Here is a 16947-nt window from a genome sequence, read left to right on the forward strand (position 1 = left end):
GAAATCTGAGTGAAGAGATGGAGTCAAGTGGGCTGGTGGAGGTGCAGGTGCATAGCTGTGGAAAGAGGATAACATGAGCGATGTTAAGCATGAAGTATTACTCAGGGTGTTCATGTTAAGGTGTAGTGATGGAAAAAAGATGGAAGTGTAAAAATTCTCTCTGCTGTATATTTGGCCAGGATTTGTACAAGGATCAATGAGGACAAAGAAGTACCTTCCTGCCCCATCTTAACTGGGAAGGACACAAGGCTGTTATTTCTGTCTGGCACAGTCATCGTGTACAGATCATTTCCACCAGAGTCCTGAGGCCAAGTGGACCACTGCTGTTCTTATTTAGCATTGTGTCCTGAGGGCAGTGAGGCCTCTACGGTTGCCCTGCTATCTGTCTGTCCATCTGCTTGTCTGTCAGTTGCCATGGGCCGTGTTCAGCCAGGTTTGACAAAAGAAACAGAGTCTGAAAGGTAAATAAGCTCCAGTAAGTTGTATGAAAACTGGCAGCCTGACAGAGGAGAGATGCTGTCAGTGACTGTGCTGGAGGAGAGCCCGTAGCCACGCTGCTGGGCAAAACCCCACCGGTCAGAGGAGTCCAGCCAGCAGGCCAAAATAAATTAAGCAGAAAATATGGAGAAAGCTGTGTATGTCAGAGAGCACTGGACAAGTAGCCCAGTGACACAGGCTACGGGCAAGGGGAAAGGACTCGCAGCTGTGGCAGACTGCAGAAAGGGTGTCATCGAGATACCCTGGTCGATGGCATGGCAGTGGGAAATATAGAAAATATAGGCAACGCATCCAAACAGAAGCCGGGTTCCTCGGTCCTGTTGCTCACAAAACCTCTGGTTATAATAAGCTCTGGAATATCAGAGACTTCCCAGAAGGCTGGAGAAGAGCAGCGCTGTGCCGGTATTTGTAAAGAGCAAACAGAGAACCTGAACATTTCTAGGCAAGAGAGGAGCTGATATGAGATTCTCCAGCTAATGCCAATCAGTCTGATTTGGAGGAAACTGATCTTGCTGCATAAACTTGTTTTGTTCTCGTCAGTCTTTGATGTGACTATGGGTTTTTTTTTGGAAAAGGTGATGGCTTAGATCTATCTAGGTTCCTGGAGGCATTAATACCCCAAAACATTCTGGTGAGAAAAAAATAGCATTATGCAACATTAACAGAGCAGGAGATTAAGTGAATTGATTAACCACGTTTTACCACATGCAAAGGGGGCTGCCCCTGGAAGTCCACCACTGAATGGAGGTCTTTATTATGTGGATGCCCAGGAATGAGTCCCGGGTCAGGTACGAGTCAACACTTTATTCAGTGCTTGGTGAATAGATACAGTTTATTCTGACACAGTCTTCTGAGGACACAAATGTTATTAGGGTATTAAAAATAATGAGGTTAGGACCAGCACAGAATGATCTGCTGTATTCAGTAAGGTGGTCATTCTCATAAAACTTCTTGTAAGACAACTGAAAGCAAATTGTATGGCTCTGAACAGGAAAAGATGTCCGCAGGGTAGATATGTCCATGTCCGCAGGGAACATCTTTCAGTCCCCAAAAGTGGTGATCTGAAAAGGATTTAGGGATCATATCAGACAGAAAATCCCAGTGGGCCAGGCCACAGCAATGGATCTGACACGGTGCCTGACCATGCAATGACAGGACTAAGCAGCAGAAGTGAGGAGACCTCTCTTTGTGATTTGGGTGGGCCCCATGCTGGGAAACCATTCACTGCTTCACGGCCTGTGTTTTAAAAATAATTTTGAATCAGACATGATCCAGAGGCTGGAGATCTCCGTAATTTAATGAGGTCAAACTGCTTAATTTATCAAAAGGCAAAAAGAGACGTGACCTGACTGTAGTATGATTTCCTTCCTGAGGAAAAGTATACCAGGTATTCTGGCAGAGAATAACAGGAGACAGACAATGAAGAGTGACTAATAATCACAGAAACAAGCTACCACGTGAAGGGAAAGGTCCTCTCTCTTCTGGAGTCTTTGAATCATGACTGGAAGCCTGTCTGGAAGGGAGTTCCCAGTCTGCAAAGTCCTGCGGGCTGTGAGAGCATACAGAAAGAAGAGTTACCATGCAGTTACCCTCCTTTTATTTTCCTCTGTAAGCAACTGGTGTTGCCCTGCCCTATGTGTAACCAGGTACAGGTCTTATGACCCAGCGTGCATTAACCTAGTACAGGTTACAGGGTAAAAACCCTTCCGTGTCATGTTGCTGCCCAAAGAGATTCACTCCCTTGTCCTTACAAGACTTTTGCCTAGGAGCCTGTGGTGTTTGCAGAGAGTTGTGAAAAATCGTCTCAGAAGATGTGACCCTGGATATGTTTGGAGAAGGGCTGGAGAAAAAATACCATCAGCGTGTTGACAAGTTATTTGGATTCTGCAGTGGTAAAGAGAGAAACAACCCAGAATGATACAGCGTGGCTCTGCGGGCTTTAAAGTGGGGCAGTGAAGGCATAGGAGAGAAGGTGGATCTACAGCAAGGAGAGAGCGGGGCTTTCATTCTGGGGAGAAGAGAAGGGTGATGCTAGAGGTAGGTGCAGAGAGGACTAGAAATCCCAAACACTCATAAATAACAACCCATGACCTCACGGTATTATGAGATTTTTTATCTGAAAATTTTGAAATGCAATAAAGGCTTACTTCCATCTGCACCCTTTGCTTCCTACTGTTGACTCTTTAGGTTACACAAAGATCTCATTTCAAAATTTCCCTGTAACCATAAAGATAGGCACTTTTTCTTTTTTTTTTTTTCTTTTTTTTTTTTTTTTTTTAGCAAAATGAAATGGAAGCATGGGACGTAATGACTCCAGGAGTCTGGAATTTAATCCCAATACCCACTACTCTGACCTAGGGATGAGGCAAAGACTTTGCTAAGTTACGGGTAAGTTACTGTGCTCTCATGAGAGCTCGCATATTTTAAGATGATAGCCTTCTTATTTAGTGAGCTCAGGATGTGATTCAGTCTTTGCCCTTGTTTTAGCTCCACGCAGGACGAAGAAGGAGCAGGAAAAAGACGTGGGGTCCGTGCACACAGCACATAGGGTCCAAGTGGAGGAAAAGAACGGAGGGAGGCTGCTGTCGCTGGGATGCTCAGGCTGCCTGACTTTATCTGACTAATAATGAAAGGCAGCAAGCGTGTCAGAGAGTGTGAGAGAAACAGATCGATAGAGAGATAAAACTGAGATGGAAGGAGCTGGCAAGGGGGTGGGGGAGAGAGCAATAAACACGACAGATCAGCAGGGCTACGCTTTAACCTGATCTGCATGCACTCTGTGCCGGCGTAGGTGAGTGAATGCATCAGGTGTAAGGGCGTGGTGAACTGCACCCAAATGAAGGATGAGAGAAGTGAAAGTAGGGAGGTGATAGCTGTTCCTGGTGTCAGTGCTGCCCTGTAACCTGCCTTCACGGCCCTGATTCAGCCCTGTGAGGCCACCTCCGCTACTCCCGCTGTACGGAGAAGCCCAGGCCCCGCCACCTCTGAGGACACGGACTCGCGGCCTTCCCCCGCTTCCCCGGCCACCTCCCGCCTGCCCCAGAGCAGCGATGTGAGGTGTGTGGGCCACGCCGCGAGCAGGGAGCGGCTCCTGCGGCCACCAACATCAGGAACTCAGACTCGAGGGGACCCAGGGAAAGGGCCGGGACACCACACGCGGACGCCGAGATGAGCTCGGGGCCCCGTGTTCCTGTCGGGCACAGCCACCCGCGGGCCCGTGCGGGGCGAGGGACGCGGCCCGCAGGCGGCGCCCGGGCCGCGGGGAGGCAGAGGAGGAGGAGGAGGAGGCGGAGGAGGAGGAGGAGGAGGCGGCGCCACACCCGGAAGCGGCCGCTTGCGACGGCGGAGGAGCCGCGGCGGGGCGGGCAGGGGGTGGCTCCCGGCGGCGGGGCCGGGGCCGGGGCCTGCGTCGAGGAGCGATCGCGGCGGGGCCGTGCCGAGCCCCGCGGGTGCCGGTGGCGGCGGCAGTGGCATGGCGGCCGAGGGGAAGGTGACGGGGCAGAGCCAGGAGCAGTTCCTGCTGCTCGCCAAGGCCGCCCGCGGCGCCGCCCTGGCCAGCCTGATCCACCAGGTGCTGGAGGCCCCGGGCATCTACGTCTTCGGGGAGCTGCTGGACATGCCGGCCGTGCGGGAGGTGAGGCCCGCCCCGACCCGCCGCCGGCAGCGCCCGCGGCCCGGCCCCGTGCCCCGCGGGGCCTGACCCGACCCCTCTGTCCCGCAGCTGGCCGACAGCGAGTTCTCGCCCGTCTTCCGCCTCCTGACCATCTTCGCCTACGGCACCTACGCCGACTACCTGGGTGAGCGCGGGCCCCTCGCCCGTCCCGGGCCCTGCACCAGCCCTGGGCCCCGCGCAGCACCCGTGTGCCTCCAGCCCGGCAGGATTGTGACCCCCCCCCCCCCCCAGTGGGCCCGAGACTGGTGCAGACCTGGCAATAATTAACGCTGCACGGGGAATTTCCAAGAACGTCTTGGCAGAGATGTTTTGGAGGGAGGGGGGGGGAAGACGTAGGTACCCGCTGGGATGTGGAGACCGCCGTAAATAAGGCACGGAGAGGCTGCTCAGGAAAAGGTCTTTGGGGCTGTGAATTAACGGTGATAGCTTACCAAGACAAAGTGTTGCTTTGGGGATTGCTGCGCAGAAGCTCTAAGAAATGGGTACGGTGCAGACGCTTCTGTCGCAGGACTGGGAAATGGAAGATGAGGCATAAATTCTAATACCTGTTTTTCCCTTTGGCGATAGCTGAAGCAGCAAACCTCCCTCCCTTGACAGAGGCTCAGAAGAATAAATTGAGGCACCTGTCAGTCGTCACTCTGGCTGCCAAGATCAAGGTAATGCCCCTATTTTACCCCTAGTTCTCGTTCTTCTGGGATTACCTCATGCTAGTTACTGTCATGTTTCCACAGTGCATCCCCTATTCAGTGCTGCTGGAGCAGCTACAGTTGAAGAACGTCCGGCAACTGGAGGACCTTGTGATTGAGGCTGTGTACGCAGATGTGCTGCGAGGGAGCTTGGATCAGCGGAACCAGCGCCTGGAGGTGGATTACAGCATTGGGAGGGACATCCGGAGGGAGGAGCTAAGCACCATCACCCGCACATTGCAGGAGTGGTGAGGAGGAAGCCCCCCATACTAACACCTAAAAAGGTCGCAGGAGTGGTCAGGGGCTTCACCAGGTCCTCTGTGTGTTCTTGGGGGGTAGTGTAGTGAGATGGCCTTCTCTATCCCCTTTCCCATCTCGCAGTGGAAAATAATTTTCCAAATTTCTCCATGCTGGAGGGGTGAGAAAACTGCAGCAACCTTTGCAACCAGTCCTGGCTGCCAGCAGGAGGCTTTCTGAGTATACATCTGTAGCTCCTAACTTAGTGTGACTTTGTTATTTGTCCCCATCCCAGGTAATAATGGCACTATATTATTACATTGGACTGCTGCTCCTGTGCCTTCCCTGCCTGGTGTAGCCATCACCTTCAAGGCTGTTTGGTCTCTATAGAGTTAAATTTGTCATCTTTCATATTTTTTTTTCTATTTTTTTTTTCTGTGCAGTATACATTACCTGTCCTGTTCAGCTTTACCTCTTCTCTACAGGTGCCAGGGCTGTGAAGTTGTCTTGTCTGGCATCGAAGAACAGGTTAGCCGAGCCAACCAACACAAAGAGCAACAGCTGGCACTTAAGCAGCAGATAGAGAGCGAGGTGAGTGGGCTGAGGAGGGAGCTGCTAGTACCCCTCGCTTAAAAATGACTGGAACCAGTATTTGGTCATTGTTACAGTCGTTGTTTAAATGAGGTTGCAACCCCCTGCATGGTTGTGCCTGAAGAACCCTAAATCAGCTAAACACTCCTCTGCAGTGCCAAGGTCTGGGCAGCTGTTAGCACTTTGACCTGTGTTTGCAGCTCTTAAAAAATAAAAATGGGGAAATTCCTCGGTTCTTGTTTTATTGTTGTTTCAGGTAGCAAATCTGAAGAAGACAATTAAAGTGACAACAGCAGCTGCTGCAGCAGCTACGTCCCAAGACCCGGAACAGCACCTAACAGAGCTCAGGGAGCCAGCCCCTGGCACCAACCAGCGCCAGGCCAGCAAGAAAACTTCCAAAGCCAAAGGGTGAGGAGTGGTGGCAAACAAATATAGCCACTGTCTGTGCGCATTCAGGGGAGTTCTGTTACAAAGCAGTAAGGTCAGGGACTGCAGGGGTCTGCTCCCTGGATGTAGGATGGTCCCAGCAGACTTCTGCCTCCTGCTGACTTGGAGGGAAGTCGCTGCAGCTCTTTAACTGAAGCCGAGTTCATAAGCCTTCCTTGTGTTCTCTTCTTCTCTCGCAAAGAACGTCAGCTGCTCTTCTCTGTGTACATTTAGAAGAGGAAGTCAGGCATGAAATTTGGTGTTCAGTCTGATTTCTTTTTTTTTTCCCCTCTATCCACAGGCTCCGGGGCAGTGCGAAGATTTGGTCTAAATCAAACTAGTTGGATCTCCCTTCACAACTGGGAGGGTAGGAGGAAGAGACTTGGGGGATGGAGGGGTAGCAAGGGTCCCAAGTGTGATGCTTCTGAGCTCATCTCTGAGATCCATCTTGCCAACTAATTCTTCTGCATGTTTGTTCTCTTTCCTATCTCCTTTACTTCGTTTCCAGGCAGTGCTTCCCTCTTCTTCATCATAGCGTTTCACACACTAAGCTTCCAATTGAATGCGTTGCTGTTTCCCCTGCCCCTCAGGCTCCCATCCTCACGATCATGTGTTTCTTTCTCTCTCCCTGTCTTCCGACAGGTAAATTTAAAGAGCCATAAAAGTCCGTCAGTCACCTTTGCATCTGTAGGGCATCACAGAAGCTTGGAAAGAGTGCACTGGTGCTCAGCAATCATTTTGGCTCTATGAGACCCCTGGGACACTTTGTTCCAGGATGCAGCTGCCATCTTTGGTTGTTTAAACTTTGTTTTGCTAGGTGGGAGGGTAGTTTTTGAAGGGATTCTTTTAAAAATATATAAATATATTATAAATATATATAAAACAATAAAAATATAGATCTATGGACATATCTATACAGACTTGTGTTCCTGTGGTGGTGTCTCTCTGTCTCATATACTGATTTTGGATGTTCCAAAATAAACCATGATAGTGAGAGTCCCTGCCCCGCTTCTGGGTGCAGTACCTTCAAAATACTTCCCCTTCCAAAAGGAAGTGCCACATTAGCTCTGTTAGAATAGTAGATTCTGTTGGAACCTGGTGGCCTTTCACGATGGGGTTACAGCACTGGTGGATAGGGGAAGAGTAACTGACATCACCTACCTGGGCTTGTGTGGGACAGTGTCAAAGGCTTTGCACAATATCCTTGTCTCTAAGTGGGAGAGACATGAATTTGGTGGATGGACCACTCAGTGGGTAAGGAATGGGCTGGATGGTTGCACTCAAAGATTTGTGGTCAATGGCTCAATGTCCAGGTGGAGATCAGTAACTAGTGGTGTTCCTCAGGGGTCAGTACTGGGACCGGCGCTGTTTTATATCTTTGTCGGTGACAGTGACGGTGGGATCGAGTGCACCCTCAGCAGGTTTGCCACTGACACCGAGCTGTGTGGCGCGGTCAATACACAGAAGAGAAGGGACGCCATCCTGAGGGACATTGACAGGCGTGAGAGCTGGGCTTGCGCAAACCTTTTGAAGTTCAACAAGGCCAAGTGCAAGGTCTTGCAACTGGGCCGGGGCAATCCAAAGTGCAAATCTGGGCTGGGTGGAGAATGGTTTGAGGACGGCTCTTATGAGATGGGCTTGGGGGTGATGGTTGATGAGAAGCTCAACATGAACTGGCAATGTGCTCTTGCAGCCCAGAAAGCCAACTGTATCCTGGGCTGCATCAAAAGAAGCACGGCCAGCGGGGTGAGGGAGGTGATTTTTTTTTTTTTTTTTTGCTCTTTGCCCTTTGCTCTTGTGAGACCCCACCTGGAGTGTTGCATTCAGCTCTGGGGCCCCCAGCATGAGGACAAGGACCTGTTAGAACATGTCCAGAGGAGGGCCACAAAGATGATCAGAGGGCTGGAGCACCTCTCCTGTGAAGAAAGGCTGAGGGAGTTGGGGTTGTTCAGCCTGGAGAAGAGAAGGCTCTGGGGAGACCTTTCAGTGGCCTTCCAGTACCTAAAGGGGGCCTGCAGGAGGGCTGGGGAGGGAAACTTTGTTGGGGCATGTAGTGATAGGACAAAGAATAATGGCTTTAAACTAAAAGAGAGTAGGTTTAAATTAGATATAGGGAGTAATTTCTTTACTATGAGGGTGGTGAGGCACTGGTTGCCCAGAGAAGCTGTGGATGCCCCATCCCTGGAGGTGCTCAAGGCCAGGCTGGATGGGGCTTTGGGCAACCTAGTGTAGTGGGAGGTGTCCCTGCCCATGGCAGGGGGGTTGGAAGGGATCTTTAAGGTCCCTTCCAACCCAAGCCAGTCTATGATTCTATGAACACGTCTGTAATGCAGGGATGAAATGTAAATCTTATTTAAAGAGTTTCTTGTGTAATTGCTTTGCATCCAGAACATTTAAAGGAGGTGCTTTTCAGGGATTCTTGGAGGTAGCTGCAGACACTGAGGAAAAAAGTTCCTATTTGTGTCAGTACTATGTGCCCACCGATCCTGGACAAAATGGAAAGTGGTATGGCGACTTGTCTGATAAAGAAGTAACAGTAACACAGCTAATGGGCATCTGTGTGGGTTTTCGTAGACTAGGTGTTGCTTAACCCATTCTTGGGTGATACTAAGAGTCTGTCTGTAAAAAAAAAATCACTGAAATTGGCTGCTGTGAGGTGCCCTGAAAAAGCCATCAGGTTCTTCGGAGGGTGCATCCTTGAAACTGTCTTGGAGCAGAGTCAGCCAGCTGCGAGCGTCACACTGCGTGGTGGCTCTGTGACAGCGAAAGGTGATGTACGCTGACATTGTGACTGCTGCCCCCACGCAGTTCTGCCTCTCGCTTTGTGCCAATACTAACATTTGATTCCCTGAACCTGGGTTTCTGCGTGTGAGCAAACCACCAAAAAAATTAATGGGACAACAGAAGGCCCTGAACTTTGTCCGGGCAGGAAATGTGAATCTGCCCGCAGGAGCGCAGAGGTTCGTCTCCCATCGATGTCTGACTAATTGGCAGAAGTAGTGAGTTTACTTGATGAGTCCTGCTTTCCATAAAACGCAGCAAGGGGTTGTGACTACACCTTCGGCTTTTGTTTGAATTATTTTGAGCCTTCTTCTCTCTGCATCACGTCACCTTCAGCTGTTTTTCTCGGTGGGGAAGGTCACCGCGCTCTCCGCATTTCCAAGTGTCTGGGAGAGGCAGTGATGTCTGTGTGCATCGAAATCGCCCGCTCCCTGGGAAGGGCTGGTCGTGGACCGAGGGGCTAACAGGGGAGATTAAGAAAAAGGAAGCAGACAGTAGCAGATAAAATTACTCTAGACCTTTTGTATGACTGAAAAATAAGTGAGAGCTGCTTGGCGTAGAATGAAAATATCGCTGCAAATTGCCTTGCCTGATGGCAAATAGCAGGCAGGAGCAGAGGTTTCGCTTTGCCCTTCACCTGAAAACCATGCTTTTTATTTTCCTGTTCACTTCAGCCTTGACTTTGAATTTCAGTCAGGGAGGATGCGGAGATTAATTAATTAGTTAACATTTGTAAATCACTTTGAAGATGGCAAGAGTGAGATAAGTACCGAGCATTATTATTATAAGTTTTAATTTTAATTTTAAATGTCGTCTTTGTGTTTTTAACCCTGTTTTCTCCCAAAGAAGAGAAAGGCCCTGAGCAGAGCAGGACAGAAATATCTGGACACGCGACAGCCAAAGCACAGGCAAAAGAATGGGGTTCAGCGGGCTGTAGAGGGGAAGGCATGAAGAGATGTGCGAGTCCCAGCTCTGGGAGCAGGAACTCCGCCAGCCCTGGCACGGGGAGCGTAAGGCCGGTTGAGCAGTCGTTCCCTGCAGCCCTCTTTGTGCATTATCTGTAGGACTTGTACGTCTGGGTTTAAATAAGGGGAGAGGGCAGCAACTCGGACGGGGGCTGAATTGCTCCATCCCCCCCTCCTGCCACTTTACACCTGACTGTGGAGAGCGATGTCTGGATTTTGCCAGGCACCTCCATCTCCTATGACGAGAAGCAACCGTGGGTTTTTATGAGGAGTCAGGGTTAATGGCAGCAATTCTCCTTACTGCATGGCCGGGGAACAATTTTTTTACACCAAGGAGCTGTCTGCTCCCGTTCTGGTAGAGCAGCGTGCCCCGGAGTGGCCCTTTGGAAGCTGCAGGACTGCAGCACAGCTGCCTGCCGCCCTTTCTGCCTGCAGAAACCACCGGCTGTGGCTCCTGCTGCCAGCTGCAGCGACACGCTCCTGCAGCTCCGGGCATCAGCAGCTTCAGCCAGGAGCTCAGAAATACCTGGGGAGGTCCTTGGGGAGCTGTGGGCTCAGCCGGGAGCGGGATGCGAAAAGGAAGGCTGTGGCAGGGGCTGGGGGGTCCAGGTAAGAGACACAAAGTCTGGGAAGTCCCTGCAGCAGCTCTGGGTCGCACCAAGGTCTCAGCAGCTGCCTCTGCCCCTTGTCTGCCCTGAGCTCAAGGAGCTCCAGAGGCAGAGGTGGGTTCTTTGTTCAGCAGCTCCCAGCAGGGCTCCGGGCTGTTTGCTGGGGTTGCTGAGGCTTGTCCTTGTCTCCGTTCCCCAAATGAGACATATGAAAGGTTACTCGTGTTTGTCTTTTTGAGAATGGATGGGCCTGTGTGTCTCAAAGTGGCTGCCAGAAATCGCTGGTTAGCAATTCATTTAGCACCAAAATGTCAGCTGGATTCACGAACTGTGAACATCACACGGATAACACGAACATCCAGAATTATTGTAGCATTTATGCATGTGTTAAAAGCAGCTCTAGGCCCGCCTGCTCCAAAGCACAAGCGAAGCCACATCCCCTTCAGATCAGGAAAATATATTTCTGGGAAGCCCTTGCCCTGTCTCCTTGTGGGATTCCTTGCATTGACCTCTGAAGCATTTAGCAACGGCTTCAGGATGCAGGAAGAAAGACAATCCATCTGTTTGGAAGGAGCAGGATGGAGAAGGAGACTCCCAGTGACCGGGTGTGATTTCTTCCTGCTGCTGGTACCGTGTCATAGTCCCTTGTGTAAGCTTCTCCAGTGCCAACCAAAAGCTGGTTGATTTTATTGTCCCCAGTAGTCCTCTTGGAAGGCTGCCCCAGAACCTGACTGCTGTCGTGGTTAGGAAGTTTGTCTAATTTCCAGCTTAAATGTATTCACAGCTAGTTTATATTCTCTTGTTCCTGTGCCAATGTGGCTTTAGATTAAACTGTTTTTCCTGCCTGGTATCTCTCTCCCTTGTGTATAGACTTCACTTTGCCTAGCCTGTCTCCTCATATATTATGAGCTCTTCATAGGTCGTATCCTACGAGCTCTTACTTGCACTTCAAATTAAGCTTTCTTGGCTAGAAACAAGCATGGTTCTCACCCACTGATCAAGTCTTATCAACATCTTGCACAGCAGCAGTAATACATACCTATAGCTACTATAAATGCCTTCAGGATTGCATTTGTCTTTTTCTTGATGCTGCAGTAAGTGCTTACAGTTATTATATGATTTACTGGTGATCCCAAGTCTTTCTTTTTTTCACTGCTTATAATCAAAGAGGCTCCAATTTAAAGCTAAGAGCTTACAGCTAAGTCCGTCTTGACTTCAGTTTGTACGTGCCTTTTACTTTGCACTACTAACTTTAGTCCCTTTTGCTGTTATTGACATCTTCAAGACCATCTACTTCTTCCTATGTGACACTCTGATGCAGTCTGGCAATGTGTCTGCTGGTTTTTGTTTTTTGTTTTTCTCCTTTTCCCTGTCAATAACGGGGGATGGATATCATGAGGCTGGTATCTCTGCTTCCAGCTTACGGCAGCAGCAGGTGGAGATAGGCAGTGTCGATCCCATGATTGTTCTTTTGTATCTTCTTTCACCCCCATCGGCTTGTATTAAGTGCCCTCAGGATTTATAAACCCAGCCAGCCAAAACAGCCAGATGCAAGGAAACAGTGGAATTAATAATAATCTGAGCGGAGTTTCCTCATGGGGATATCTTGTGAAGTGTTGTCTTTAAAAAAGAAAATCCCCAGGAGGAAAAGAAAGTTGCATTTAAATCAGGGATGAAAAAGTAATTTTTTTAGAATGTTTTGGAAAATAGATAAACATTGCAAAATCACACAAGTGATTTTAACCCAGACTCCATACTGAGATCTATTTTAAATCTTGTTGTTCTCCAATACTTGAGTCTGTGCTGTGGGATAGCTATTTGTTTGGGGGATTTTGCACTCTAGGCTCACAATGTACATTTATTTCCCAAACAGAGCATCATGCCTACTGACAGCTCTGTTTCCTGCAACTCTGTCTTTTGTCCTCTCTGCTTTGAAGTATCTGTTAGGTCACCAGTTTTCCCACCCTTCCCTGCAGTCTAGTACTGTGCCGGCCTGCTTTTCTTCTCTGATTCATGGATTTTTAAAGCCTGATGGGAACAATATAATCACGTACTTTGGCTTCTCATGAGGCTTCCCGAAAACTACCTACCCCAGTTCCCGTGTCTGCTCTCCAACTTCTGTTCGAGGCATCCCCATCCAGGTTTTGATGTAGCAAGATCTGGACAGTCCAGGTATCTTCTAATGATCGCTCTCTCCATTGAAAGCCTGCACCTCATTTCCAGCCTCCTCATTAGGGAGCTGCAGGTTTTCTGCTAGGTTAAAGAGCCCTCTACTGTCAGAAACTTCATTCCCATAAAGCAATGCCAGCCCAGGCTCAAGCTGGACTTTCAGTTCATTTCATTTTGTGGTGCCTCTCCTCATTTCCAGGCTTCAAGTCGTCCTTGTTCCTCCCTTCCTGACTCCTCCGAATCTTTGGTGTCTTTCTCAGAGCAGGATTCTCAGACAAAACACTGTTCATGCAATGGTTTCACTGCTGTGGTATAGGGAAGAAATTTCTCCTCCGTTCTTGGTGCTGTCAGGCTAATGTGTCCAAGTGCACCCCATTTGTACAGTTGAATAATTATGCAAGTAATATTCATTTACATGGTTATCTCCCAGTCCCCTAATTCTTTTTAGAGTCCCTTCAGAGTTTCTGAAAAGTCTTCCATCTTGAACACCTTTATGTTCCTAGATGAATGCCCTTCTGCTTTCAGTGCAGCCAAAACCACTTACGACTTATAAATAAACACTATGCCAATGGTTATGGACTGCACTGCGTATCTCATCACTTTCCATAATTTATTACCTCCCTCTTTCCTTGTGTCCCCCAAAAGCTTCATCAGCACTGGTTTAATTTCTTCTTTCAGATCATTAATCAAATTACTAATGAGCATTAGTTTCAGAACAGCATCCTGTTAGAAATACTTTAGTATTCTGGGGACTCTCTTCCTCCTAGCTACTTGAAATCTACCAGTAAACTAGAATTTATATTATAGGCCCTTTTGTTGTTAAAATAATTAAATAAATAAATAAACACTAAAAATCAGAGAATAAGCCTGCGTGGCCAAGCTAGATACCACGTGCTGGTGTAACTTCAGGTTCCTGTAGTGCCTTTGTTAACCCAACCCACGACTGCATCAGAAAAGATGACACTTGTTAGGAACAACTGAGGGAAAGCCAGCATGAGAACATGGATACATCCACCTTAATTTTTAAACCAACTCCATTTTCACTCTCTTATCTTAACTTAATGTCAGTTTAACTGATTTACAGCTACGGATATCATCTCATTTACTGTTTATAAATATTGGCACAAGGTTAATTTTCCCATGTTCATCTTACTTCCCCAATATTTTACGGCTTTAAAAAGTGCAGTGAAAGGTGCAGAGCTTCAGGGCTACCAACAAAACTATTCAAGGACAAATTTCCCAGTAGCTCTAATAGTTCCCATTTTCATGATAAATGTTTATACATGGAAAACTTAAAACCTTATATTTTATTTTTGTAATACTGGCAGGCTCCTCTATCTCAGCTCCAGGTGCTCTACTTGCTCCTCAGCAAGAATCAGAAGTATCGCCAAATTGCCTGGCTTTGGTGCTCCGACAAGCCTCGTTTGAAGGTGATAGATACCAGATAAAGACTGAGAACTGATTTTGTCTCCTTCAGATGGATAAAAATGATTTGGAAGTATGCCCCTCGCAACTTACACATCATGTTTGACTTTCATATAGGGAACATCCATTCACACCTTTCTTATGCTGAACATAGTAGAAGAATCACCTCTTCCGACCGCCGCGCTATGCTGCTGTGTTTAAGGCACCCCAAAATGCAGTTTGCCCTCTCGGCTGCCAGGGCACGCTGATGGCTCACGTTGAGCCTGCTGTCAACAAGCACCCGCTCTGCTGGGCTGCTCCCTCTTCCCTGGGGAGCTCCACTGGTGTCCAGCTGCCGGCCAGACGTAGCCCCATTCACTACAACCCTATGGGCTCTACTGTCAAGCTAGTTATCACCCAGCGTGGCATGAACCTGTTCAACTTACAGTGAGTCCAGAGGAGGGCCACAAAGATGATCAAGGGGCTGGAGCACCTCTCCTATGAAGACAGGCTGAGGGAGTTGGGGTTGTTCAGCCTGGAGAAGAGGAGGCTGCAGGAAGACCTTTCAGTGGCCTTCCAGTACCTAAAGGGGGCCTGCAGGAGGGCTGGGGAGGGAAACTTTGTTGGGGCATGTAGTGATAGGACAAAGAATAATGGCTTTAAACTAAAAGAGGGTAGGTTTAAATTAGATATAAGGAGTAAATTCTTTACTATGAGGGTGGTGAGGCACTGGTTGCCCAGAGAAGCTGTGGATGCCCCATCCCTGGCAGTGGTCAAGGCCAGGCTGGATGGGGCTTTGAGCAACTTGACTTAATGGGAGGTGATCTTCTCCATACCTTTTCCAGGGACTGAGGTTAAACTGATATGGCTGTAGTTTCCTGGGTCTTCTCTCATGCATGTCTTGTACAGTGATATAACACTGGCTCACTCCCAGTCACCCTGTGCCTTCCCAGACTCCCAAGACCTTCGGTAAACTGTTGAGAGGGGTCCAGTTATAACACGCACAAACTCCTGCAGTACTCTGGGGTGAATCCCATCAGGCCCCACTGACTTATGAACATTCAGCTGATAAAACTCACCTTTTACAATTTCAGTAGCCACAAAAAGACATCCCAGGCTTTCAGCATGCCCTGATACAATCATCCACTACTTTTAAACAGGAAACCATTTTCACTTGAAACTGTAGTTAACGTGAAAAAAAAACCCAAACTTCGGTGCAGTCTAAATGCAGAAGTTGTAGTGGTTTAATCAGAAGTGGGCTTTCTGATTGTGTGTTTGTGTTCTTGTTTTCAGGCACTTCAATTACAGCAACGCACCTTCTCTGCACACAGACTTCACCTGCTTTCTTAAAACAACTTCTGGCTTCTCACAGCTTGTCTAAAGACAGAAACAGGAGTAAATAAATGGTTGTGCACACACATACTTTTTTTTTTTTTGCCTCCATGCAATTCTCTGCTCTCTCTTCCTTTTGATTAATAACCTACATCTGTAATCGGTAAGTGAATTTTCATCAAACTGGGGTACTGGTGAAAGCAAAAGCCCCAAGCACAACTAGCAGTCACTCAGCAAAAGGCAGTGAAGACAGTAAATCTATTCCCACTGAGGTACAGATCTGCCCTTTCTCCTTCCCTTCACATTCTTTCCTCTTTTCCACAGTCCCTCAAGCCACTGATCGAAAGGCACTGCCGTGCCTGGATCAATGTCAGCCTGGAGCAGTTGAAAAAGACTTCAGCAGAACCCTGAGCAGCAGGTGAACTGTCTCCTGGGACTAAAGAGTCAAAGGAGGTGTACTGTTCCCCCTTCGGAAAGCAATCTGCCTGAAGCCAGAGTTTAACACACTGTGCCAACAGGTCGAGGGAGGTGATTCCTCCCCTCTCTACTCAGGAGACCTTTCATACCTGGAAAAGGCAGGGATCTTGGAAATGGCGGTATAGCCGTTAACAAGGCTCAAGAAGCCAGGTAAACCTTTTCTGTCACCCCACCTTCCCACCCCAACTGCTAGAGCACATAATGGTTCAAGATCCATTAGCAGGGTGGCACCTAGCAGGGTACAGAGGCTGAAACGAGATACAGATGCACAACTACTCAATACCATGTTTGTGAGGAGTCGCTGCTGCACCAGGTCACACCATTAACATCCCAGTTGCCACATTTCTATCTGTCCTTTGTCAGGATTAGGGATTCCGTGCCCTTAGAGAAAAGGATCCTTGCGTCTTTAAGGTCAAAGGAATCCCCGCCATCACTGTGTCCATCTCCCTGTTCTAGTGGAAGGTGTCCCTGCCCACGCAGGTTGGGGCTGGAATTAGATGATCTTTAAGGTCCCTTCGAACCGAAAGCACTTCTATGATTCTTATCCTCAGACATCACCTCCAAGAATGGCCAGGGATTCATGGCTAGCTATCACCACCATCTCAATGCTGCAAGCACCTTCCTGAGCTCAGCTGGTTCTGTGCGGGATCAAAACAGCAGGTGTCACATCTTGCGTCAGCTTGATGCTCCCTCTGAGATGAGGGCTGCTGTGGCTTCAGTTTCTTCTCCCAGTCTGGCAACACCAAGACGACTTGTCTTCCACTAACAAGCCCTGCTTTTTTTAGTGTAGCTACTGCTGTGACCTTGCCCACTTCAGGACCTGCCTGGAGTATGACATCTCCAGAGACTCCTGCCACTTCTAGGGAACAGCTGGCTTATCCCTCTCCAACTACTTCACGGTCTCAACCAAGTCTCCTCCCCTCATCTTTACGGACACTGGAGACTTCTCCAACAGCACCCCGGAGGTGGAGGCCTTGCTGAGCCATCAGCGAGACTCCTGCTGGGGTTTACTATGGAACAGGGGATAGAAGTGGGGACAGAGCCTGCCATCAGCTAAGGCTCTTCCTTGTGCATCCCTGGAGGGTGGAACACGCGTAAAC

General features: G+C 48.8%; 1 protein-coding gene across 3 annotated transcripts; it reads left to right on the forward strand.

The window, feature by feature from the left end:
* Positions 1-3792: 3792 nt before the first annotated feature.
* Positions 3793-15453, forward strand: COPS7A (COP9 signalosome subunit 7A). 3 transcript variants are annotated; one of them, XM_083798707.1, is made up of 8 exons: positions 3802-4132; positions 4220-4295; positions 4739-4827; positions 4903-5105; positions 5580-5685; positions 5942-6093; positions 6413-6478; positions 15332-15453. In XM_083798707.1, the coding sequence occupies exons 1-7, from the start codon at positions 3971-3973 to the stop codon at positions 6450-6452; spliced, it is 828 nt and encodes a 275-aa protein (XP_083654833.1). In that variant the 5' UTR covers positions 3802-3970; the 3' UTR covers positions 6453-6478; positions 15332-15453. The 3 variants fall into 3 exon arrangements, with proteins under 3 accessions (XP_083654831.1, XP_083654833.1, XP_083654832.1); XM_083798706.1 differs by lacking the exon at positions 15332-15453 and adding an exon at positions 6754-7029; XM_083798705.1 differs by lacking the exon at positions 15332-15453 and having other exon boundaries at positions 3793-4132; positions 6413-7029.
* Positions 15454-16947: the final 1494 nt, after the last annotated feature.

Source organism: Anser anser (assembly GCF_964211835.1).
Source record: "Anser anser genome assembly, chromosome: 1".
NCBI classification, from domain to species: domain Eukaryota; kingdom Metazoa; phylum Chordata; class Aves; order Anseriformes; family Anatidae; genus Anser; species Anser anser.

Excerpts from the sequence above, each read along its gene's own strand:
- COPS7A (XM_083798705.1), top strand. The coding sequence starts at position 3,971 with ATGGCGGCCGAGGGGAAGGTGACGGGGCAGAGCCAGGAGCAGTTCCTG. Across the intron at positions 4,296-4,738 it reads CACCTACGCCGACTACCTGG|CTGAAGCAGCAAACCTCCCT; the intron begins GTGAGCGCGGGC and ends CTTTGGCGATAG. Across the intron at positions 6,094-6,412 it reads AAAACTTCCAAAGCCAAAGG|GCTCCGGGGCAGTGCGAAGA; the intron begins GTGAGGAGTGGT and ends CTCTATCCACAG.